Source organism: Aricia agestis, chromosome 4 (genome assembly GCF_905147365.1).
Source record: "Aricia agestis chromosome 4, ilAriAges1.1, whole genome shotgun sequence".
In the NCBI taxonomy this organism is placed as follows: Eukaryota; Metazoa; Arthropoda; class Insecta; order Lepidoptera; family Lycaenidae; genus Aricia; species Aricia agestis.
The window spans coordinates 1291146-1318301 of NC_056409.1; the positions used below are offsets into that span (position 1 = coordinate 1291146).

General features: G+C 37.0%; 2 protein-coding genes across 4 annotated transcripts; both read left to right on the forward strand.

Moving 5' to 3' along the window:
- Window positions 1-2230: 2230 nt before the first annotated feature.
- Window positions 2231-9747, forward strand: LOC121726646 (ecto-NOX disulfide-thiol exchanger 2-like). Its single transcript, XM_042114095.1, has 9 exons — window positions 2231-2640; window positions 2882-3055; window positions 3159-3658; window positions 4868-5011; window positions 5156-5339; window positions 6198-6304; window positions 6855-6959; window positions 8179-8313; window positions 8606-9747. The coding sequence occupies exons 1-9, from the start codon at window positions 2430-2432 to the stop codon at window positions 8981-8983; spliced, it is 1938 nt and encodes a 645-aa protein (XP_041970029.1). The 5' UTR covers window positions 2231-2429; the 3' UTR covers window positions 8984-9747.
- A 2036-nt stretch (window positions 9748-11783) lies between these two features.
- LOC121726649 (probable protein phosphatase 2C T23F11.1) lies at window positions 11784-24687 on the forward strand. Of its 3 annotated transcripts, none has more exons than XM_042114098.1 (9): window positions 11784-11882; window positions 12346-12545; window positions 12949-13046; window positions 14285-14434; window positions 15056-15236; window positions 16625-16716; window positions 18551-18718; window positions 21975-22264; window positions 24676-24687. In XM_042114098.1, exons 2-8 carry the CDS (start codon window positions 12359-12361, stop codon window positions 22065-22067), a joined length of 969 nt encoding a protein of 322 aa, XP_041970032.1. In that variant the 5' UTR covers window positions 11784-11882; window positions 12346-12358; the 3' UTR covers window positions 22068-22264; window positions 24676-24687. The 3 variants fall into 3 exon arrangements, with proteins under 3 accessions (XP_041970032.1, XP_041970031.1, XP_041970034.1); XM_042114097.1 differs by having other exon boundaries at window positions 11784-11878; XM_042114100.1 differs by lacking the exons at window positions 21975-22264; window positions 24676-24687 and adding an exon at window positions 19418-19551 and having other exon boundaries at window positions 11784-11878.
- Window positions 24688-27156: the final 2469 nt, after the last annotated feature.

Consider the following 27156-nt stretch of genomic DNA (forward strand, 5'->3'; position numbering starts at 1 on the left):
AACTGGGTATGCAAATAAAGAAAAAAACTTTTGATACCTGCATTCTCCCTTGCATTACATATGGATGCGAAACCTGGGCGCTAACTAAAAAACACAGGGATAAACTAGCGAAATGTCAAAAAGCCATGGAGAGGAGCATGCTAGGGGTAAAATTAAAGGATAAAATTAGTAATATTAACATAAGAAATAAAACAAAACTAACAGACATACTACGGCGTGTTGATCAACTCAAATGGAGATAGACCGGGCACATGCTTCGATGTAAAAACTAAAAATGGAGTAAACAGGTAACAACCTGGATCCCGAGAGACGGTTTCAGGAGCCGAGGCCGTAAAGTACTTAGATGGGAGAATGACCTAAAGCTAACCTTGGGCCCGCTATGGCTAAGAATTGCATCCGATAGAAAGCAGTGGAAGGATCTGGAGGAGGCCTTTGTCGTAAGACACACCGACCGTCGCGATATACTATAAATAGTTTTTAAATAATGTATAACCGAAACTTGTAGCTGGTCCGGAAATAAAGGCTTTATTTATTTATTTATTTTTATATTATACTTAATAGGACTGGTACCGACTTCAAAATTATGAAGATTGAGAACAGAAATACTGAATACAGAATAAGGATTATTTAATACTTTTAGTTCATTTAAGTATAATATTACTATTGTCTTTACCTTCAAATCGGTTCACAAACGGCGGAGTAATCGTTGAACATACATAAAAAATATTATATCCACAGCCGAACGTCTAACCTCCTCCTTAAAGTCGGTTAAAAATGATTGTAATAAAAAGTATTAGGGAGTGCCTCCGCTTCCGGCGCCGGTTGCCAAAATGACTGCCGGCGCCTTTTTCCGAACTCCGAAGTTTGCCGAAGTCACGCAATGTTTGCCGAACAGGCTGCCGGTGCCTATTCGGCAAACATCGCTTGTCAAACAGAATAATGATCAAAAACATCAGACTTGAGCTAAATGACTATGAAAAGTACAAATAATAAGGTCATAATAATTGTAAGGATGCCTAATTATTTGAATCCTTCGATCGGGGATTCTCGGGAATGCTATTGTATTCTATTGTTGTCGCGATCACCGGTGCTCGTATGGGGCTTGAATCTTGGATGGGTTAATGGTGGTGATGATGAACATGCTGATAAATGTGATCTGTATAGTAGCATTTAAAGACAATATCTTTGCTTCTTTATACAACGCTGAAACTCTCTAACATGTATAAGGAATCTGAAGTTCTGTTCAGTACCTTCGGAAGTATACCACGGAGTTTATAACTGTAGCTGTGGTGCAAAATCTTACTTTTTGGTAGCTGAAAAAAGATAGCTAAGATAGATAGGTAAGGTAAGAAAATGCATCACAAAAACTAAAATATCCACAGCCGAACAAATAGGTACCAAACCTTCACCTTCGAAGTCGAATATATAAATTGAGATTATAATTATAATTTCTTTTTCAAATTTGTGTATCGGCACTGGAACCTAGCGCTTTACGCATTATCACCGGCTCCCATTTTAAGTGCCAGCGCCGGCAGTTGTTGTTTTATATCTTGGCTGCCGGCAGTATACTTACCGTAGTTCCCATTACTGATATTTTTGGGAGCCGGCGCCGGCAGCGGAGACACTCCCAAAAGTATTATGATATTTTATGATATGTATTTAATTTAAGAATAAAATATAATATACTATGTGTGTTGTTTAATTTCAACGTTTACTTGTCAATGCAGCAATGTAAGGGCTGATTTACCAGATAGATTTTACCTGAGTAATAAATAAGTAACTTTATAATGTGTTATGTGTATATTATTATTTACCCCTATAAGAACCTCATGTCATAAGTCATAACATATCCGACGAATGACGATTGAAAAATCATTCCAAACGAAAATGTTACTTTTCAATCGTTACCTTTTTTGCCAATTAAAATTTATGATAGCTAATTTGAAATACAAAATCTGTCAAAGTTGCATATTATTTATTTCTTATAGAAACTAATAACTCGAACGGACTAAACTATCGATAGCAAAATACTATACTATCGATAGTAAAATATACACGCACACATTGACAGATCAAAAATGGTCACGCATTTTCGGGTTGTCAGGTGGTCTATACGACAGTATAATATAAGTTTATGGTTCGAACCAATTTAAAAACTGACTCGAATCGAGATATAAATGTCATGATTCGAATCAAATGTGATTCGAGTCCCATCACTAGTTTTCTGTTTTGCGTTGTTGTGTAAAACAGTGTAAAATCTCAAGACAAAGGACAAAAGTGTTTTAGGTCGGGATGTCCTGAATTTTTCTATAATTTATATTAAAACGCATCTTTTGCCTACCTTAACTCAGTAGAGACATTTTTTTTTATCTTAGAAAAACAACAAGGGTACCCGTGTACTGTTGTTGAGCATTGTGCAATCAAATACAATGAGAAGACATCAACCATTATTGAATGTGCCCCCCATGAATCCGCCACCTATGCCCTTGATAGGGCCTATAGCTCCGGATGAAGGGATGGGCGCTCAAAATGTATTGGCCGAAGCTGACAGCCAGGAGGACGTAAGCAGCTCACACAATCAGAGAAACCAACGGGCGCGAGACCAAACGAATCGCAGGGAAAGAGACAGAAATGTTGCAGGTGAACACTATAATGTGCTAATCTTGCTACAGCATTACTTTTACATTTTACTTTTTACTCTTTGCAATCTATTTTGACTGTAACTGGTACTTAATGATTAACATTGTCACGGAGCTAATTATACAAAGTTAGCTCCGTGATCATTATAAAGTATATTAAAAAATCTTTGATAATAATTATTTGTGTTTTATAATACATTGTTATTCTTATTGTGTGAAGCAAATTTTTCTTGTATTTCTAGAGAGAAGGCGATCCCGTTCAAGGGAAAGACATGATAGAGATAGACACGACAGGGGGAGGCGGGAGAGAAGGAGTAGAGAGAGACGCACTAAGTGGGGAGATGCAAATGAACCTCAGTTAAATCAGTCAGTTATTGGAGTGCAGATGATGCCTATGTCTGGTCAACCTATGCCAGGTATTTAGGAATATTGCTATAAAATATTTTTTGCTTACATCATGAGGTTTTAGGCATAGAATAATTTTTTTATATTATGTATTCAACAAAATCTTTTTATCAGGTATAATGCCCTTTATGAACATGGTTGGCCATCAGCCCACAGACTCTGCAATCCATGGATTGGCAGCAATGAATATGATGCCAAATATAGCACAGAATATGATGATGATGAATCCACAAATTGATCAGAACATGATGATGATGAATCAGCAAATAATGCCCAGCCAGCAGATGTCAAACCAACCTATATACACATCAGGTGGTATATTCCTGCCACCCATACCCGGAGTATCCACACCGGCGAGACGTCAGAGACCGAATGGCTGTCGCACCATATTTGTTGGCGGGCTACCACACAACATAACTGAGGAGACTCTCAATGAAATTTTCCAGAGGTTTGGTGATGTGACAGAGATCAAAACAGCCCGACGTGGGGTGTTTCATGTGCGATTTGAGAGGCAAGAGAGTGTCGAGCAGAGCTTCAGCGTCTCTGGGTACAGATTTAGATTCCATGATCAAGTGGACAGAGAGGCTACAACTATGTTCATTGATTATGCTTTGGTGAGTATATAAAAGTCCAAAAAAAAGGTTTCTTCTTTAATCATTTTATATTTTGTCATCATTATTATAATTATACTAGATGTCCCGCGCGGCTTCGCCCGCGTAAATTAGGAATTTTACAGAAACCGTACATTTTCGCATAAAAAAATAGCTATACTCCCTTCACGTGGTCTAGTCTATAGTAGTTCGTGAGATAAACCCTTTCTAATATTTCCCCCGTTTTTCCCACATTTTCCTGAGTTTCTTCAGTCGTATTAGTCTAGCGTGATAATATATAGCCTTACTCGATAAATGAGCTGAAATAAGTTTTTAAATCAGACCCGTAATTCCTGATATTAGCGTGTTCAAGCAAACATATTCTTCAGGCTTATAATATTAAGTATAGATAGATTTTTTAAATTATCGCTTGACAAACTCGAGTCTCGATCTAAAATACTATGAAAAGTACCAATAACAGGGTCATAATAGGCTCATAATCATGGGATGATGCATGGTATAATATTATGGTAGTGATGATGATGATGAATGTAATTTGCATAGTAGCATATGCTTTCCGTTCTTGAAATAACGCCGAAACTCCCAAATTTGTATTTATAAAGAATCAGGAGTTCTCTTAGCACCTTCCGAACCACATTATACCAGATATACCTCGGTACAAAACAAAATCTTACTTGGTAGCATATGCTTAGAATACTTCTCACGAAACTGAAGTCACCACATGTTTCCCTTTTCTTTCTTTCATAAATTTTGAGGAGTTCCATCGATTACTTATGGATCCTTCATCAAATCGCCACTTTTGTGAATATAATACCAAATTGGGATGATACCCTATATAATATCAAAAGAAAAATTTTGAAAATCGATTAATAAGCAGCGGAGTAATCGTTGAAGATAAAAAAACGAACATAACGCCTCCTCCATTTCGAAAATCGGTTAAAATAGTAGCCTATGTGTTATTCTGATGTATAAGCTATATTATTGTAAAGTTTCATTAAAATCCGTTCAGTAGTTTTTGCGTGAAAGAGTCACAAACATCCACACATCCATACATCCAAACAAACTTTCGCCTTTATAATATTAGTAGGATTTTTATAACTTTATAGTCTGGTTAAGTTTCCAATGTTACATTATAATTATTGAATGTCTTGAAGTCTGAACTTTTTTGCCATGAAAACTGTTTAGTTACGCATAAATAATATTATTTTTCAGAATCGAGATGATCAAATGGATTATGAAAGAAATTCACATGACAGGGCTCAGTCACCTCAGAGAGTGGAGCCCTTTACAACTTCGGCGTTGGCTGCCATTACAGACAAAATAAAAAATGAAAGTGAATTTCCAAAAGTTGCACCTGTAAGTTTGATTTCCATACTTATTAGTAACAGTTTTCTTTGTCAACAAAGCAAACTTTACAAAATTGTTTTTCTAAAAACTTATGTTACATATTATCACAAAACTAAAGTAGAATTAAAATAAACAAGACACATTTATTTCTAGACTTTGGCATCATGGTTGGAACGGGGCGAGTGCAACAAAAAGAATGCAAATTCATTTTATTCTCTGATTCAAGCAAGCAACAACCAAATACGTAGACTGTTCAATGAGAAGATGCAGTTGGATGAAGATTTCATGAACATGAAAACTGCCATGAAAGAAAAGTTTACTGTGGTTATAAAGCAATGTAAGTTAACATATTGTAGTGAAGTAGCTAAAATAGCCGGTAAGTGATATGATTTCAGATGAAGGCAGACAAACAACATTATGAGGTAAGCCATTAGAAGATGGAAAAACTACAACCGGAGAAACAGCCAAAGAGTAACCTATTATATTACTCCATAAATACTCCTATATCCTTATCTCCTATACTAGGACCTCATCGGCAGAATTTGTATTTTAGGAGGAGATGTGCTGCATCATAAATTTTAGTAACTATGGTGAAAGTAAAACAGAAGTGGAAGGTAGGACAGGTGACCATAGTGCTATTCAGTACTGTCATAATATAGTCTATGCCAGTGTTCTGCAAATTTTTAGTGTTCCAAGTTAATATAAGATGTAAAGTTGATTCATGTGTAGATGAGGGTCCTACATAGTTTGGTCGCATTATGTCAAATGCAGCATTCAAACATTCAATTGACATGATCACACCAAATTATGTGGTTCTGTGAACTGCCTATGAATCAATTTCCTCAATGGTACATCTAGGAAAATAAAAATATTTGGAGGTACTGCACCACAAATTAATCAGTGTGCAGGCTTACTCTGAGCCCCTACCCCTTCGTCGATCGTCCTGACATGTCCCTTTTTTGGCACTTAGCATTAAGTACAATGACCTTTTCTGGGGCACACAAACTGACCACGGTAAACCAGTGTGCCACCACCTGCACCACCACACCATGGCACACACTTTGCGGATCACTGGTCTATGCTACAACATATTATATTTGGGCGATGCAATACAATTCGTTAACTCGTCTCATGTAATCTACATGGCGGCAAGTTACTTCCCCAGTGAGAAGTCAATAGATTTTCTCGTTCGCAGTCGAGGCGGTGGCCAAAATCCTCTCGGCTGCGAAGCACCAGCGCGTTTCCGATCACTTCACGAAGCAGCAACGCCGTAACATCGACATGTGGATGAAAATGACCGAGGTAAATAATTTGATTTTACGTTCACGCGATGTTGAGTGAAGCGGCCGCGTTGTAGTGTGATTATCATTAAATGCAGCTGTGGTACAGTTCAAGATTTTACTTGGGCACAATATTATGTAAGTATAAATCATAGGAGTGAACAGTAGTTTGATCCTGAGGTAAAGTATATCTGAAGGAATTGAGGTAACTAGATATTTTAAAACTTATATTTTCCAGTAAAGTTTGAAGCAGAAGTTTGCAGTTACATGGTACAAATAAGATTTTTTTTTTAATGTTGACCAAAAAGGTAGGTACAATTTTCCAGCTATGAAAAACTGCCACTACTTACATTATGTTTGAAAAATTAATGGCTACACTGAAGTCGTAAGTATGTAATATCTAGCGGTATTATCTGTTAAAGTTGGTTCTTGGTAAAGATGCAATAGACATCTGAAATAATATTTGATACGTGATTATTTACTTTCATTCAAATGTAATTCCGTTTGTATGAAAGTATTAAAAAGTCAAACACAATGGAAAACAATGTCTCAAAGTACTTATAATATTTCAGGAACTTGACAACCTGAAGGAAGAGTTTAATGCCATGTTTGATGAAGAGGAGATCGAGCGCCCTAGCAAGAATATGGTATCTCTGGAAAAATACGAAGACTTGAAGGTATATTTTGTTAAGATGATAATTTGACTGGATATACCTTTTTCAGATATGCATCTTAAAATTTGTTGGTATTTGTCATTAGGTAATGAATTTTGCAGATTATGTACGTTAAGCACACGATATGCTTCATAATAAAAGTATTTGTTTGCATTGAATTAAACTATTATATAAATAATGCGAAAACTTTGTAATTGGCTTTGTTTCCTACTATTATTATTGTACTCATACTGTAATTTCTGCAGGCTGTAAGTTTTCGGAATAAAATAAAATAAACTAGATGTCCCGCGCGGCTTCGCCCGCGTAAATTAGGAATTTTACAGAAACCGTACATTTTCTCATAAAAATATTTCCCCCGTTTTTCCCACATTTTCCTGAGTTTCTTCGGTTGTATTAGTCTTAGCGTGATAATATAATATAGCCTATAGTCTTACTCGATAAATGATCTATTTAACACTGAGATAAGTTTTTAAATCGGACCTGTAGTTCCTGAGATTGACGCGTTCAAGCAAACATACTCTTCAGGTTTATAATATTAGGTAGGTATAGATTTTTTTTAATTATCGCTTGACAAACTCGAATCTCGATCTAAAAGACTATGAAATGGTATAATATGGTGGTGATGATGATGATGATGAATGTAATTTGCATAGTAGCATATGCTTTCTGTTCTTAAAACAACGCCGAAACTCCCAAACTTGTATCTATAAAGAATCAGGAGTTCTCTCAGCACCTTCCGAACCACGGTATACCAGGTATACGGTGCAAAATCTTACTTGTTGGTAGCATAAAATGCTTAGAATACTTCTCACGAAACCGAAGTCACCACATGTTTCCCTATAAGTTTTGAGGAGTTCCCTCGATTACTTATGGATCCTTCATCAGATCACCACTTTTGTGAATATAATACCAAATTGGGATGATACCATATATACCAAAAGAAAAAATTTGAAAATCGGTTAACAAACGGTGGAGTAATCATTGAATATAAGAAAACGAACATTTTGAAAGTCGGTTAAAATTATATACATAGGCTACCTATGTGTTATTCTGATGTATAAGCTATATTATTGTAAAGTTTCATTAAAATCCGTTCAGTAGTTTTTGCGTGAAAGAGTTACAAACATCCATACATCCACAAATCCATACATCCAAACAAACTTTCGCCTTTATAATATTAGTAGGATAAAATATAAATAATCGGTTTTTGCTAAAATTTCAGAGAGAGAACGAGAATCTCACATATGAGTTAGAAGGATACAAAAATGAGGCGTATCTCGCTAAAGACGAGGCCGAGAGAAAATTCGAGACATTCAAAGCCCATTTCATCGCCCAACAGGCCTTGCAAAATAAAGAGGTTTGTATAATGCTTTCAGCATTTCAGCATTAATTGCTGAAATGCTGAAAGCATATTCTCCTCAGTTTGTACCATTGCATAGAGGAAATACATTCCTAGGCAGCTGACAGACTTACATCATTTGGTTGGCTAATGTCAATTCAATACTATTCATGATCTGACTTCTAGATTTGACGTAATCGACCAAATTATGTAGGTCCCCCATCTGCTTAGGAATCAACTTCTCTGATACGACATGAGTTTTTTTATGCCCAAGTGTGTGCTCCCTAAATTTTCAATTCCTCCGTTTCAGGTGTACTCACACTCACACATGATGGGTACAATGGACCTGCAAAAGCACAAGGTCGAAACTATAACTTCCGCGAGCTCTGAAGTGGCAAAACCTTCTCCAACTGTCAAGGAAACCAAGCTCAATGTAGATGCAATTGTACCCTTGTCAGACGCTAAGCTTATCAGTATCCTGACTGCTTTCCTCATGGTTCACCCGCTAGGCGCTTCCCTGGACTACCTGGTGTCGTACGTCAAGTCCATGGCTCCAGAGGTGACGCAGGCCACCGTGTTGTCTACTCTTCAGAAGTACAATGATGTTTTCGCGAGCAAATCCACTGGCGTCGGCGCTAGCATTGAAAACAAGTGGAGCTTCGTCACATTTGACAGTATTAAATCATAACTTTATTAGTTTAGGATGGTTCATGGTTAATTTAGCTTTTATCTTGTTTTATTATTGTTCGTACACTTGTGTTCAAAATTACTGTTTATTTTTTAAGGAATTTTAATAATGTAATAATGTGTAGTTACAAATCTCCTTATTTTTTTATTTATATTATATAGTTTTAAGTGATAAATTACACGAGAGTTTTAAATCTAGTATTACGAGGTTGTAAATAGTCTATGTACTTATATTGTATAATCTACAGCTTGTCAAAAAAGAGCAGACGCCGAACACAATTTTTAAATCGCATAAAAAGTACTAAAACCTTAGTAATGGAAATAAATGTGTCAGAGTGTTAATATTTAAAGTTGTTCTTAATATTTAATGTTCTCTGTGAAAATACAAGGAGCTAATTACCATTCGATCGTGATTATTTGTAGAATTTAGTTCAGTCATTCAGTGTCGACTCTTTCTTGACATACTGTATGTTTAGTACCTAATATTATTATGGTTATATTGGTTCACAGTGCAGTGCAACGAAACGGAACTGAACATTTTTCAGAAGCTTATTTTAACCGTCAACCTTTACTCTGCACAAAACTGTGCTGTGGCATGTAATGTTCAATATTTAAATACAAAATTAATATTCCGTAAAGTTTTGTCTCGGTTTTGTGTGAACTGAATTTTTGAGAGTATGTTATAAAAAACTTGGTTGTACGATGTACTCCAGATCCAATCAAAAATTATTGTAAGTTAAGTATATTATGAGTGAATTAATTAATATAAAGTGTAAAAGAATTGTAGCTTTATATTTCCTCCCGTATTGTAAGTTTATTGTGTTGTGTGTGTAATCACTAATTATTATCAGAGAAGTTACCCATAGTCTGTTAAGAAAGTGAAGAAATTAAAAAGTGGCAACATCGTAGTGTCATCCCTTTCAGATCAATCTGAGAATAAAAATCGCCCAAGTGCGAGTTACACTCGCGCACGAAGGGTTCCGTACCGCAATAGCGCAAAAATACGCAGAAAAATTTGTTTTTTGTATGGAAACCCCCCTTGATTATTTCATTTATTTATATATTATTATAAATTATTAAAGTACAAATAAAACTGAGTATTTTGTGAAAATTTTAAGTGCCTATGTATTGCCGTTACTGATATCGAGCAAAAAATAGCAAAAAAAATCACGTTTGTTGTATGGGAGCCCCCCTTAAATATTTAATTTATTTTGTTTTTAGTATTTGTTGTTATAGCGGCAACAGATGACACAATCTGTGAAAATTTCAGAAGTCTAGCTATAGCGGTTCTTGAGTTACAGCCTGGAGACACACAGACAGACAGACGGACAGACATCGAAGTCTTAGTAATAGGGTCCCGTTTTTACCCTTTGGGTACGGAACCCTAAACAAGGGTGACACTACGATGTTGCCACTTTTCAATTTCTTCACTTTCTTGACGGACTATAATTTTATAGGCAGAAGGCTATGTAATTTGGTTCCTGTCCAGCCCAGCCTAGCAATAGGGATGATAAGGTCAAAGATTATCAATTTTTTTTAATAAAATAAAGAAATCAAAGTAAAAAATAAGTGTTCCCAAAATTTCAGCTTGATAGCATAAATTTGTATTTTTTTTGATAAGCGCCTTCAAAGTTGGATAGTAATATTCAAGTCGATTTTTTTAAATTAAATTTCTTAATATTTGTATACCATTCGATAACTTAAGCAATTAAAAGGAACTTTTGTTAAGAAACCACTTTCATAAACGCAACATATAATATACAACGAATACTATATTCACAAGGAGAATAATATACCTATCGAACAAAGTTCTCTCCCGATGCGTACAAACTACAAGAGTGACGCCATACTTTCGTAGCTCACTTTGTATGGAGCCTCCATACATGGAGCGTTTGGGCAGGTCTATTTTATGAGATGTTCCGGTGTATGTTTATTTTTCTCTATGGACGTCGTAGGTCTAGGCATACGTAGTATCCCTAAGTAGTCTGTGGTCTAGGCCAAGAACACTGATGACTGACGTCCACTAAGTAACAATAATGGGGGTCAGTGAGGTCAGTGTTCAAGTCCCAACTCATTGAGGTACTATAGACTGGAGAGAGCCTTATATCGGTGTATAAGCGTCAAAAGCGTGTAATGTTATGTCCTACTTACTAGGACATAACAAAGGAGTCGGTCTGCATATTTCATGTAATAAAAGTGTTAATAAAGGTTTTTATAGAACATTTAATGCTAGATATTGTTGAGTTTTGTGGTTCCGCTAAATAATAAACCATAAGAATGGTCAAAGAATGCCTCAAACACGTGGATTTAACATTAAATACGTAAGTTTTGAACAACGTTTTTTGGGCTTTTCAATCGGTATTTTTGTAAGCTAAAAAATATTTTATAAGTTTATTAATCCCTTATTCGTGCTATATATAATATAGTGCTAAAAGTGTCACATCAATTAATAATTTGGCTATAAAAATTGCATAGCTTTTTACGTGTGTTTACGGATTCTCATAACTTGAAGTTAATCGATATCATGAACTAATTGACTTTCTTTCCTGTATCATAAAGTGCTTCGAATTATACGACAAATATAAATATTCAAGAAAATAAACGCACACTACTTGTATGAAAATAAGCACAAAATGGCCACGCGGTGACGGGCTAAGACTACATCTATACTATAATACTTTATCTATGTCCCAACTGCTACGAGAAAAAAAAAATTGACAGTTGACACTAAAGTTTGACAGTTTATTTGTCAAATGTCAAGAGGACAGAGGCTGTCAGTTTTGCTCAATTTTTTTATTTACGCCTACGCACAATCTAATATTTTTATTTCAAAAGATAGTAATTTGGATTTTTAAAAGCAAATTAATAAAGTAATAAAAACTCGTTTCACGCCTACGTAAGTATATCTTTAAATTTATTTAATAAAGTTAAAAGTTTGTATGGTGTATTATGAGTTGTGACTGTGAGGTTTGTTTTTGTTGTTTTTAACTTGTTTAGTATTTTTATGGTCTTATCGAACCTTCACTTCTTTTTAATATGTTATTATAACACTTAACTGTATATCAAGACCTGTGCGTCAACAATTCATTTCGAAACTTGTTTACTAAATCAGAAAAATACTGCTCCAAGTATTGCGTGACATTGAGTAAAGAAAGATAATAATTGTAACTTTAAAATTCTTTCATATCCTCTTGATAAGCTAGTCAAACGACTCTTATTTTTAATTTGGGATATTTTTCTGTTCTAGAATTTTTTAATTTTCCATAATATCAAATTATATTTTGTTTAAGATGAAAATATAAAAATCTTGGTAGTAAAGTATTTGAAATATAGTTGTATTTGATATGAAAATGATAATTTCAGGGGCGTAAGAAGTATGGGTCAAACCCTTTCAGAGCCAGTGACGGACAAGCAGTCTTCAACGGTCCAGGACTCTCGGTATCTGGTAGGATCGTCATGTATGCAGGGATGGAGGGTGTCCATGGATGACTCACATACACACATACTGTCTCTGCCCGATGATCCTGGCACAGCCTTCTTTGCTGTATATGATGGACATGGAGGTAAATGAGTCATAATACTTAATCTTACACTGTAGAAAATATGCAAAAAGCTGCAATATCAAGTAGCCTGTATCTCCAGTGTCCATTTTATAAACATGTAAAAATTTTATTAAAATTAGCTCAGTAGTTTTTTAGCTTATTTCAAGCCAACAACTAAAATAATTCTGTTGCCTTTATTTGTAGGTTAGTGTGCATACCTGACGGAGCAGTCAGTAGCGAGCGAGCCATGTACGCATGTATAGATATGGTCACTCACACAACTAAGGGCGCCCCATGCTTGTAGATTGCAAGATCTGTTGTAAAATAAGCCTACAACAAAGATATTGCAATTGCTCTTTGCAATATAAATGTTGTAAAATAATATTATGTTTCATAACAAAGCTTTTGTCTTTTTTGTTTTAAGGTGCAAATGTAGCAGAATATGCAGGCAAACATTTGCATAAATTTATCACAGCTCGGCCGGAATATCACCTTGGCAATATTGAAGAAGCAATGAAACAGGTAATGTTCGCTGGAAAATTAAAATTAATTTATCATTGACTCATAAGTCACTACAACCTTGAGCATATTTGGTTAAATTACAATGAGTCGTTAACTTTATTGTATAATATTTATATATATGTATGTCTAATGTTTCATTCAACATTATTTTGTTATTATCCTAATTTGAATATTTTTACATTAAGGGATACTATTTTGGGGAATAATCATAATAATATTATTAATATGCGAACGAAAAACTTTGTAACCCTTTTTACGAAAAATGGGGAAACATAGGTACATGAAATTTTGCACAGTTATAGTTTATATTTTGACGACCTCTGTGGCTCAGTGGTGAGCGCGTCGGTAGCTCAAGCCGGGGGTCGCGGGTTCGAATCCCGCCGACGGAACAAAAAGTTTTCAATGTTCCCGGGTCTGGATGTGTATTAAATATGTGTATGATATAATAAAAATCTTAAATATATGTATAGTATAAAAGTATTAAATATATTTCCGTTGTCTGGTACCTGTAACACAAGTCCTTTAGGTACTTAGCACGGGGCCAGACTGACGTGGTGTGAAGCGTCCATAGATATTATTATTATTATTATTATTATTATATCGTGAAGGAGTGCATCGAACTAATATTATCTTGAAATTATGCTTTTATCATAAATTTTTTTAACAAATAAAACATTACACACACTACAACACACACATGAGAAATGACAGATTTTTGAGTGACAAGCCTATGGTTGGTATGGTTGAAGTCTGTTGACAAGTTGAAAATGGATTTTAGTTTTTTTTATTGAATCTAAGATACTATTAGACAATGCTTACACGGCCAGTCTGAGATCAGCTAAGTCCCAGAGACAAGAGTTGAAAAAAAAATGATAAAGTCAATTTTTTTTTCAAAATATAGGCAGTAGTCCTATGTCGTTGAAACTAAGGTCGAATTTCGACCATTGGGCGATCTCTAGTAATAATCAATGTTAAGCACATTAATGAAGCTGCACAGAAGTGGCTGGTACTTAGATTTGGTGGTTATAACTTCAACCACTTGGATTGGAATATAGTGAAATTGTTGAAATTGAAATCTTCAAGATCATGATCATTGTCTGGTTTAGTTCTGTTCAGCGGCTTTAGGCCAATGATACTAGTGTCTATTAGTGTAAGTAAACAGCTTGTGAAAATGTCACTTTTTTTCAAAATAAGCACTACCTCCCCTACTATTATTAGTGTAACTCCTCTTTCCTCAGGGTTTCCTGGACTTGGACCAGGCGATGCTGGAGGAGGACATGCAGGAGAAGGTGGCGGGCAGCACGGCGGTGTGCGTGCTCATCAAGGACAACACGCTCTACTGCGCCAACGTGGGCGACTCGCGGGCCGTCGCCAGCGTGGCCGGGGAGGTTAGTGTGTTCCGCTATGGGAAAAATCAATAACCCTTGGCATCTAATGTGGATTTGTGGGTTACTGCCCATAGATTTGATATTTATTTCTAAATTGTAAAAAAATAAAGTGACAGTACTCTAACTACGCTCGACTTATTCGACCTTTAGCGAAGCCTTTAGCAACAAAGCGGTTTTCACCCGCGCCCGCCATATCTAAGACAATCGAACTAACGGTAGTAGGGTCGCGATTTTTGATTACATTTTTTGCGTATTGCGGACTGCTACCCGCGGCTGCGCGCGTGTTAAAATCATAAAACTGGCCTATAATGACTGTTGTTGCTTGGAGCTGTATATATTTTCATTGTATTGTGAAATCTGAGAGCTACTCATCTGTAAAAGCTCGTCAATATAATGATGTAGCGGTGGGTTTAATCTTTCCCGCAACTATGCCAAAAGCGGAGAGTGAAGCACCATTGGGTTTTGGTGGAGGATTGAAAGATGTGCGCGTGCACCACTCTGTTCGCCTCACCCGATCACACTTTTCGTAACGCTCTCGTCGCGCATTTGCCAGCTTACTCCTCAAGTCGAGCGTGCGTAAATAAGTATTACTTCAAAAAATATAAATCCGGCCCCGTCCAGGTGGAGGTGTTATCGTACGACCACAAACCCAATAACGAGGAGGAGCTGCGGCGCATCACGGCGGGCGGCGGCTGGGTGCAGCTCAACCGCGTCAACGGCAACCTGGCGCTGTCGCGCGCGCTCGGCGACTACATCTTCAAGCGGAACGTCAAGCTGTCGCCGCGAGACCAGATCGTCACAGGTAGAATGGCCCCGTCGTGGAGCAATTACAGATCCGTAAAGCTGATCGCACATTTGTCAGCACCGAAAGCGCCGAAGGCACCGTATAGGACACGAAATGCGGCGCGTACGTTGCGGACGAATGTGCGAAGTTTCACATCATTTCATACAACGAATTTTAAAATGCGGCGCGTTTGGCGCGTGCGTGCTGATAAAAAATGTGCGATCACCTTAAGTCACCGGTGTACATAATATTTTGTCCCTTTCACTCGCACTTAGTACATAGCCTTATAAGTTATAATTGAAGTATACTCCGGTCTCGAAGCATTTAGAAATTCATCCATTCATCCATACTAATATAAATGCGAAGTGTGTCTGTCTGTCACCTCTTCACGCCCAAAACCGCTGAACCGATTTTGCTGAATTTTGGTAATTCTCCTTAGATAATTTGAGTCCCGCGAAAGGACATAGGATATCGGTGCGAGCTACGAATTTTGACGCAACGGAGTTGCGGGCGTCATCTATTATATACTCATCTATTGTCTATTTCACTCATACGAATAAATAAGACAGGTACGCCTTACAAGTTACAAGTGACAAGTAGGGATTGATACCCTAATGTCTCTTTGCTCACAATATTATTATGTTGTAACTTGTACGCAATAATTATGTAATATATATATATAAGTAATGTATATGTATATTTGGTACAGGACATTGAATTATGAACCTTGCCTGAGCCCATGGTTTAAGGGCGCAAACATTTCTAGGACTAGCTTGGCTGCGGCTATGAGGATGCGATCAGGACACGTTCCACTCAATAACTTTAGTTTATGATAGGAAAGAAAGAGTCCCCTCATTGTATTCACTGTAGGGTTCCAGAAGACTTAATGCACTTGTAGCTGTAACACAAGTCCTTCAGGTACTTATCACGGGGCCAGACTGACGTGGTGTGATGCGTTATTATTACCTATTATAATATTATTATTACTTGTTAGTGGATTGTGGCCAAAATAGTGATCTCAGAAACCAGTTGTTCCCAGAATTTATTTGGAGGGCAAATTAATATTATTTTGTCGTCGCAAGAGGCCCGTACTATAATAATACTAATAACTAATACTTATGGATGTGTTGTCCGAAATAAATGATTATTATTATTATTATAATCAGGTTCTATTTATTGTCGATGAGGGGTCGCGTAGTCTAATTCTGAATGATACTATGAGGCTGACATAGATGGCAAGTGCATTACAAGCCTTGTGAAAGTTTTGATAATAATCGTTGAACATATAAAAAAAAAAATATATCCACAGCCGAATATATAACCTCCTCGTTTTTTGGAAGTCGGTAAAAAAAAAACTTGCCTATCCACAAATTGAGGTATCCGGTGACATTGTAACGTTGTTGCAGCGTACCCGGACGTGCAGATCCGTCAGCTGAACGAGTACTGGGAGTTCATCGTGCTCGCCTGCGACGGCATCTGGGAGGTGCTCTCCAACGAGGCGAGTGTTACAATATCTTTAAGTTTTGAGTAAAGACAAAGGATGGTTTTCGACACGGAAATACTGTAAAAAGAGTTGCTGTTGCTACTAAATATTTGGATTGAATAAAGTGTGGCAAAGTGCGCCTACCCGGCAAGTGCGCCATATAGCTATTTTTCCATACTCCTGATTGATTGGAGATTTCCTATCAGCAGTATGGAAAAATAGATAAGATAAGAGATACTGCATTATTGTAACCATTTTATTTATTTTATTGTTTTGAGATTTTGTAGCATCACAAATTAAAAACGAGGCCTTTGCATCCGTTTTGGATAGTTTATGACAGGGCTTCCCAATCTTTTTAAGTCTGCGGCGCAGTTACACGTCGCGATATTTTGTCACGGCGACCTACTCTACCTAGTTATTAGAAAAATTATGTGTATTTTTTTAATGATTTTTTGATTATAGTTAGGTTAAGTAGGTAAATGATACTTAACAAATATATATTATTATGTGGTTTCGGATAATGGTAGAGGATCGACTCACGGTGCCTCTTGCCTTTCCACGGCGCACCACAACGCCGCGGCGCACACTTTGGGAACCCCTGATTTATACAGTATTTTCAGAGCGAAGTACCATCGAGGAAATTGATTCCTAGGCAGTTAACTGACGTACGTTATTTGGTCAGCTTGTGCCAATTCATTGTTAGCTGTGATCTTTCGGATGGGTTTTACTTAACGCGACCAAATTAGATCCGCCATCTGACTTTTTTTCCATGAGGAGATGCTTTGCGCATCCCCGGCGGATTGGGGCATCGGCCGGGGTATGTGGGACTCTCCGAGGAACTACCCAATAAAACCTCATGGTGCTCCACTCCCCGCTTAGATATAGTTACGGGCACGATCAACCGACCACAACCCTACCAACGGTTGTCCGCGTCTCGCAGACTCATCAAAAGATGCAGACCTTTCTAGGCCGTCCCACGGGGTGCCCTAGAAAAGCCTACACGGGGGCCGCGATGTGCAGGGACCCATGCTCATCACGGCTCTCTCTGGGACTCAATGCAATGGGCGGCGGCAGCGTTGCCAGACGTCCCGATTTGTTCATCAAAATTAAATGTCCCGCGCGGGACAGGCTCAGTCCCGCTTTTCGGAGAAAGCCCGAATGTACGTGCAACGTGCTCAGAAAGACACGTACTGCGTAATGAAGATAAGAGTGTGAGAGGTAGAGGGGTGGATTTTCTTTGGCTGCTTTAGCTACCTATTGTTACGTAAACGTATATTTCAATTTTTAACGTAAATAAGAAGATGAAAATCCAAAAAACTTTTGATTTATACTTTTTTTTACTTTGTCCCGCTTTTGACTGAAGAATCCCGATTTTAACCTCAAAAAGTGCCAAAGTCCCGACTTGACACAAAAAAATCTGGCAACGCTGGGCGGTGGTGTCCCGACAATGCCACCCCGAGTATCCCGGCTAAGGCAAGGAGCTGTGGCCACTTCGTGATGCACGTCTTCTCCTCGGCCGTCTCAAGGAGTCGAGCGCTTCCCGTTCTCTCCTGCGCTCGGCCTCCTCCTGCAGTGATGACATTCTGGCCAAAGTCATTCATCGCCTGCCACGCAATCTCGCTGCTCAGCATTGCCCGGATTATTGCTGGCAGGGAGAGGTCCACTCCAATGGCAGCCGTAAGGACGCGCGTTGTTCCGTCCAGGATTGACAGGTCGACAATGTGTGAGGTCCGCCATCTGCCTAGGAAATAGGAATCAACTTCTCTGATAGTACAAACTCCTCAAATACCGTAGTGCCTAAGACACGATTTTAGGTTTAGATGTGAAATGAACTCAAGGTGTAATGCAGGAGGTGGTGCAGTTCTGCCGGTCGCGGCTGGCGGCGGGCTGGGCGCCGGCGGCGGTGTGCGAGGCGCTCATGGAGCTGTGCCTCGCCCCCAACTGCAGCACCGGCGGCCTGGGCTGCGACAACATGACCGCCGTCATCGTCTGTCTCCGGCCCGCGCACGACCATATGGTAAATGCACCCACTGTGATTACCGACCGTTTGCATAGCGAAGAATGCGTTCCTTCCACTTGACACCACCAAAACGACACATTGAATCTCCAGTCCATATGACACCATATGATGTCAAGATGACCATTTGAAATGACACATAAATATAAACTTTACTGCTTGAACTTAATTCGAGTTTTCATACCAACAACTAAGCAACTATGTTACATCACTAATGGTCGGTGGTGTCCCGTGTCATAATGTCATATGAATTCTCTAGTCCATATTATTGACTAGAGATTTCATATGACACCACCGGTGGTGTCGTTTTGGTGGTGTCAAGTGGAATGATCGGAGGAATGTATTCTTGACATCCAATAGATCTGCTGCACTTAGCGAGGTCAGTCAAATAAATCAATTTTAATGCTTTTCAAAAACACATTCCTCGCATTGCATATGCGGCGGTCGCGCAGCCTTAACGACACTCTCTTTACTTCTTGGGCCCCTATTAATGGATCGCTTAGATCATATTGGAATACAGTTTTTTTGTTTAATTGACTTCCTACTAATTTACTGTAAAAATAAAATAAACGAAACTGTACCAACCCGTAAGGGCTTGTGTAAAGGTAAAAGGTGACGACGATCACAGTATATTTAAATAAATAGAAAGCTGATAAACATCCGAATGCAGGTAGTTAATTAATATTATGTGTTCAACAGTCGCGCGTTTCGGTAGTACCGAAACCGTATCGCAGCGTGTCCAGGATGTCCACTTCTGACGTTTACTTTTAGACGACTGTTATATACTTTGTTAATGTTTTACCGATTTTATATACACGATTTTCTATATTTTTTACAGTTTTACGTTTTGTTGAATAAAACTGCTTGTGATTTTTAATATTTTTAATTGTCTCATTTGTAGTTAGTTCATCAATTGATGAAACTCTTTTCCAACCATTTCAAATAGAATTGCCAATTAAGCCTATTACGCCCAAAGAATTGAAAAATGTAATCAGCAATTTAAAAAAAAAGGCAGCTCCTGGTTTTGACCTTATTACTCCTACTGTATTAAAAGAGCTACCACGCAAGGGAATAGTTTTTCTAACGTCGCTGTTTAATGGAATCCTAAGAACTTCTCACTTTCCTAACCAATGGAAAGTCGCTGAAATCATCATGGTACACAAACCTGGAAAACCGAAAAATGATGTTACGTCCTATAGACCCATTAGTCTATTACCCATCTTATCAAAGATTTTTGAGAAACTCCTTAAACGCTTATCAGCAGTATTATCAGCCGGTAACATCATCCCCAAACATCAATTTGGCTTCCAACGTGGTCATGGAACAGTCGAACAAGTACACAGGATTTGTGACAGTATATCATCTGCCTTAGAAAATAAAGAATATTGCTCGGCAGCATTCTTAGATGTCCAGCAGGCTTTTGACAAATTGTGGCACAAAGGCCTTCTATATAAAATAAAGAGGCTTCTTCCTCATAATTACTTCCTTCTTCTCAAGTCTTACTTAAAAGACAGAGTATTTCAAGTCAAAGAATCTGACTCAAGGTCTGGCTTCCATGAAATCAAAGCAGGTGTACCGCAGGGATCAGTCCTCGGCCCCTATCTCTACTCTATCTTCACCTCAGATATCCCGACACCAGGCCATATTAAAGTGGCTACCTACGCAGACGACACTGCTATCTTGGCTAACCACACAAACCATAACATGGCTTCAACTATGCTCCCGACTGCACTAGATGAAATGACTAAATGGTTAAGCAAGTGGCGGATAAAAGTAAGTGCAACCAAGTCTACACACGTGACCTTCACCTTAAGAAAGGATAATTGTCCCCCCCATAACCTTAGCCGGTGAACCACTCCCACAGGCTGACTCTGTCAAATATTTAGGTATTCATCTAGATCGTCGCATGACATGGAAACAACACATAAAATCTAAAAGAGATGAATTAAACATCAATTACAAAGATCTCAAGTGGCTTCTTGGACAAAAATCTAAACTAAATATAAACAACAAATTATTAGTATACAAATCAATCCTCAAACCCGTTTGGACTTATGGAATTCAACTATGGGGTAGTGCTTCCGACTCCAACATACAAATATTACAAAGATACCAAAACATTTTTTTGAGAATAATCTCCAACGCACACTGGTTTATACGTAACAGCGTTTTAAAAATTCCATCCATCAAAGAGGAAATAACAAAGTCTTGCACGAAATACAAGCTTCGCCTGGATATCCATCCCAACGATCTTGCTCAGAATCTTCTCAATAAAAGATGTCACAATAGACTGAAACGTCATAACATTCTAGACCTTGTTAAGAGATTCAGAAAATAAAGGAAAATAAAATAATGTAGAGTTCCTGTCACTGGATAGGAATCACTGAACCGCCAATATCAGCTCACCACATCTGCTTATAATCCGTGGATTGATCGCAGATAATACTCGGAAGAAAAAAAAAAAGTTCTTATTTGTACAGCGAAATAATGTTTTCACATTGTTCCTGAATTGATGTGGTAGCAAAAACGCGAGCCCAGCATACATGTTGTCTATACTGCACGTTAGAAAAGAAAACTAAAAAAATACGGTTTCAAAAACAAGATATAATAATATTATTATGATAAAATTTATGTTTTATGTAAGTACTTGCCTACTTATTACTTCGTAGATAGGAATGAATAAACATTTTATTTCGGTACATGCAAGTTCTATTCAGATCAGATCCAGTCCAGACGGGCGTTGCGTCAGCGTTGCGTCGACGCAACGCTGCCGTTTGTCGCATAGCCGGCCACACGGGCGCTGCGTCATCGCAGCGTTATTATGAAGCAGTCTTAACGTCAAAACCCCCTCCCGCTTCGTCTCGGGGGCTGCTGTCCGTCATGTGTGCTTACGCGCTGCAGTCACGACGCAGCGCGCCGTGTTATTTGTATGTAAAAGAACGCGTCGATGCGTCGACGCAACGCTGACGCAACGCGCCGTGTGGACTGGCTCTAGCAGATGTTACGCAGCGTGCAATGACTAAATCGTCTTGTGTAGTAAATACATTTCACTGTAAATGCCAAATATTATTTACTTCGTACTCTTAGAAGGCACACGCTGTGACCTGTACAAGTATATTTGCTTTACGTTTTTAGTATTATTAGAGTGAGATAAAAAAAAATCTAAGAAAGTAATTTTTTTTCATTTGTAATGACGAGTTATTAAAAAGGCGAATGCTGTTTATAAAAACTAAAGCGGCATTTTAATAATTTCCAGAAACCCCTCCAAGAGGAGGCGATCCGCAGCCCGTTCGCGAGCGACATGAAGGACATACTGTACGTAGAAGACGACGAGGAGGACCTCAAGTAGTGCGCCTGTGTGTGCGTCTAGTGGACGGTACGCATAGGGCTCAATTCAGACCGCAACGCAACGCGTAGAAGCATTGCTTAATTTGATTTATTGAATTGACAGACTTGCATGACCACTGACCTCTATCTTATAATACGCTGGACAGGCTATGCCGTACAAAATGACAGCTATTTGTTGTGCCGATTTGAAGCGCTGCGGTGAGCGTACTGTGAACTAATTACATAGAAAATTTCAACGGCCATTTGCAAAATAGTAGTTCCAAGTACACTCACTACTGCTATCACTACAGCAATCAGCGCCAATATGGCGACTTTCAAATAGGAACATTTTATTGATAGCGATCGCCGGTCCAATAGAGGTCAGTGCGTCTCACGTGAAGTCTGTCAAATCCATACAAAAGAAATGCGTGGCGTTGCGGTCTGAATTGACTCTTACGTGTACAGAGCCAGCAGGCTGACTTCATACAATCTGACGGCTCGGTGCGGGTATATCGCTGTGAGCACTACGAACGGCTGAGCATCGCGCGTGCGCCGGCCGATATGACACGCTACGTCACACGTCTGCTAAGGGTCAATTTAGTTCGCAATGCGACGCGTAAATGCATTTCTAAATTTGTATGGACTTGGCAGACTTGCATGACGTCTCACGCAATTGAAGTCTGTCAATTCACAAATTTGGAAATGGATCTACGCGTCGCATTGCGGTCTGAATTGACCCTAAGTCGGCCTACTGGTTCGTTCTGTCTATTGCGATAGAGGTTTCTTAGACAAAGTCCCTTTCGTTAAAAACGATGACGAAATTCTAAACACAAACAAACACAATTAAAAAGTGGGACCCGTGCGAGTTTCTTACGCCGGTTCTTCTCGCCGGGGTAGTTCCCGAACCGGTGGTAGGCATCAGGTAGACATTCTGAAAAAAATTGATTCAAATTTACTTTAAATAAAACATTTTTTATTTTATTTTATTTTATTTATTCGTTATCAAAATGTATGGGATTTGACATTAGTCTTCGCAAGCGAAATGTCATTTAGCGATGACTTATGTCAAACCATATACATTTTGATAACGAATTTCGTCATCGTTTTTAACGAGAGGGACTTTGTCTAAGGGGCCTGATATTGCTTCGTGGGCTGAGTGTGAGTATTGGTCATTTATCACCGTAAGAATATTAACTAGGTATGCATTTGTATGGTGTCGAATTAGTTGTCATTGCTTGCCACAAGGGCGCTGAATTCATTCCATACAAATTCTAGTTTTTTTTTGTGAGAAATGACAAAAACTTACGTTTGGTACACTAAACCTGTATCATAATTCATATTCTGCCACACTGTCTCATATTATATTCCATTCCAAATGCTATGTAAAACTTACCAACTGCTAATTGACTCGCATGGGGTAAACAAAACACACTTATCTTACTCTTGACGACCTCTGTGGCTCAGTTGGTGAGCGAGTTGGTAGCTCAAGCCGGGGGTCGCGGGTTTGAATCCCGCCGACGGAACAAAAAGTTTTCAATGTTCCTGGGTCTTGGATGTGTATTAAATAAATGTAAAATATAATAAAAAGTATTAAATATATATTTCCGTTGTCTGGTACCTGTAACACAAGTCCTTTAGGTACTTAGCACGGGGCTAAACTGACATAGATATAATTGTTGATATTATCTTAAGACATTTGATGAAAAGAGAATCGGTTCCATAAAATATAATATTATTCTTATGTGCATATATAATTTCTATGTTACTGGTATTTTGTCTATAAATCTAAATAAAATGTGTGCTTCTCAAATTTAAAACCTTAATGCATTTCTAAATTTGTATGGATTTGACAGTCTTTAATTGCGTGAGACGTCATGCAAGTCTGTCAATTCAATACAAATTTAGAAATGCATCTACGTGTCGCGTTTCGGTCTGAATTGACCCTAACGTCGATTCTCGACGTCTCGAGTACTGGCCAGTACAAAAGTATTATACCAGGGGTTCCCAATCTTTTTCAGCCTGCGGCGCAATTACACATTGCAATATTTTGTCACGGCGCCCGCGCCCAATCTACCTAGCTTTTGGAAAACCTTGCCTTTAAATGGCGCACCAGGACGCCGCGGCGCACACTTTGGGAACCCCTGTGTTAAAAAGTAAAAATATCAGTTGCAGTCAATGTTTTAGACACAAGCTTTTGGAGTGGTAAATTATACTTGTTGTTTGTTTATTATATATTTCGCAAAATGAAGATAAATTATATGAATTGTATTTTTAAAATTTTTATTTTTGCTACGCGCGGTACTCGGTAGCTATTTTATTGTTTTTTTTTTTAAATATTCCAATAGTATTTGAAACTCATGGTTGTAGTCTCCACTTATCTCTATGATACTGTTTTATTTAAAAATATTTTACCCCCTTTCTAATATAACTATTTACACATCTGTTTGTCTGTTTGTCTTGTATGCTACATAAGAAAAGTTACTTGACAGACAAAAACAGCGGATCTGGAAAAGTTATATGCAGGGTAAATATTTTTAGTAGGGAGAGGGCAAACATAACTTTTCTGTGTATGATTCGATGATACTATTTATATAAAACGTTTGTAAATTAATGAAACTGTAACGAAATAGATTTTTAAAATAACATAGTTAAAATTACTAATTCAATGTTAGAAGATTTTTTCAAAGAAGCAATTGTCAGGCAAATCGAGTTAGTGTAAGCGCTAGTTTTGCTAAATATACCTTTTGGCTACTGTCGATACATACCTTTGGACTGATTTAATAGTAGAACAAAAATTATTTTTAAAATGAAGTTCAAAATAAATTATTTTAAAACAACTTTAGTAACTATTTTTTATAATTAACTCATGCGTTCTAGTACTGGTTCCCTCGAACATTTTTTAACTTGATTACTATCAATATTCTAGGGAACCTGTAGTATTCTTTCGACAGACAGATTTCTAATAAGACTTTGTATATGTGTCAAAAATTTTTGTTTATCTATTTTTTGATTTTTATTAAGTACCGTAGCTTTTGTTATCGTATACGACATTTTTTAGATTTTTAAATACCGAAATATTTTATTTTAATAATCTGTACTCATGTATTTAATAATAATATGAGTGCCATAAGAAAGAATGAAAATTATGTTTTATGTTAGTATTTTTATCATGTTTTTATTGTATTACATAATATATTATAGTTATGACTTATAATATAGCAATGCTTTCTTCTTGCTTCAAGAAATGCTACGAAGTTAGAGTGAGATGGGAATATGCAGTTGTTCGTAGACAAGCAGGGACAAAAGACAGAACAAACTTTCAAAAGTAATCAAAAATTGTTATTAATGCTTATGAATTTTTATTAATGCATAATTCACTTTATTAATGGTTGTAAAAGAAATATTAAGGTGCTTCCTCACTGGGAGCATTCGCCTGTAATGTAACATTACAGAGTCGAGAATTTCATCAGTGAGAGAGGAGAACCGAACATTACAATGCGCAACTTGTAATGATACAATGTAATATCTTGTAACATCAATGCTACGTGACAGTGAAGTCAACTTGCAATGTAATGCTCAAAGTCGAATCTATAATGTTACATTACACGCGAATGCACCCGGTGAGGTGAGCACCTTTAAGAATTAATTAATATTATAATGGCGAAGCGGTCTTGCTTTCGCAAAATTTTGCTATTTTTATTATAATTATTGTAGCAGTCATAATTGTAAATAAAATTTTTAATGCATTTATTTATCAATGCAAGTTTATTGCATTTTGTTATAAATTATAATGCTTGATGTTATAGTTAAATTGTATTCCGCTTCTATTTAGTTAAATATATGTTAGGTAATAATATAGTAATTATATACACTTAAATTGGATACTTATATATTCACCCCTTACTAAAAGAAAGATCCAAAATGTGTATCTCGTCGTTATAGATATACAATGTCGTTGTATGGTCAGTTTGGTCGTCAGAAAACTAGCTAGATTCTTGTTGATAGACAAAGACAATACATTGTAACTAAAACATCAGTATAAATAGTATGGATCTTTTTGTTAAAAGGGTTTAATTTAGATAATAATATATTTAGTGTAAGTACAAGGAGAGCGCAATATTAGCTTATTATTATAAAACATCCATGGTTTTTGGCGTTAAGTTCTTGAAATTAGCGAAGAAAGGAACTTCTTGAGATGAAATCTCGAAAAAATGGTTTGCAATTATCAAATCTTGGCTTTAGTATCGGTTGTAAAATTCTTGTACCTTTTAATTGTAAAGTTACAAATTACAAGTGACTACATTTTCGTGTGTGAAAAACATTACGTGATTTGATTGAAGCAACAAGTTTAAGTTTTTATATTTTTGCGTACTGTTTTTAAAACAACCAATAACACCGAGCAAAAAAGGTGCCTGTATTTCATGCTTTATATTTTTAATTGCAAAGTAAATAATTTAAATTAAATTTTAAGCAAGTTTTTATCATAATGCGTTGTGTTCCTAGTCCAATGTAACTGTTAGTGAAGTGAACTCGAAAATAAAGAAATTATTGAGAATAATAGGTCGTTCATTATAATATAAAACGTTTTTTGAACTACAGAACACATAAATATTACATCGTATTTTACATCCATCTTTCAGGATGTAAAATACGCCATGAAATATGTTTCAAATTGTATTCGTTAAGTTGTTTTTCGCTGTATAATATTTAACATATTTTGTACACATAAATTACTAAACTACTCTTATAAACATATTACACTCCTATTATGTGATATAAACTGTTTAGCAGAACGACTAATTGTATATTTTTAAATGATTTCTTTATATTTGAGTATATCTGTAGTGTAGTTGGTGATGTGTATTGTGCACTAGTCATGTTTAGTTGGGGTGGTAGTGTGTACAGACCTTATGTTGTAAAATGTAAAGAAATAAAGTTTTACATTTTTATTTGTGTGTTTTTTGGTCCTTAACATAAGAGATTTAAAAAAATAGGAGGTACATTTTTTAGGGTTCCGTAGTTATAAATTATTATTATAAACGTCTGTAAACTTTAATTAAAAATGTTATATTTACGATACAAAATATATAATATATAATATGTGCGATTGA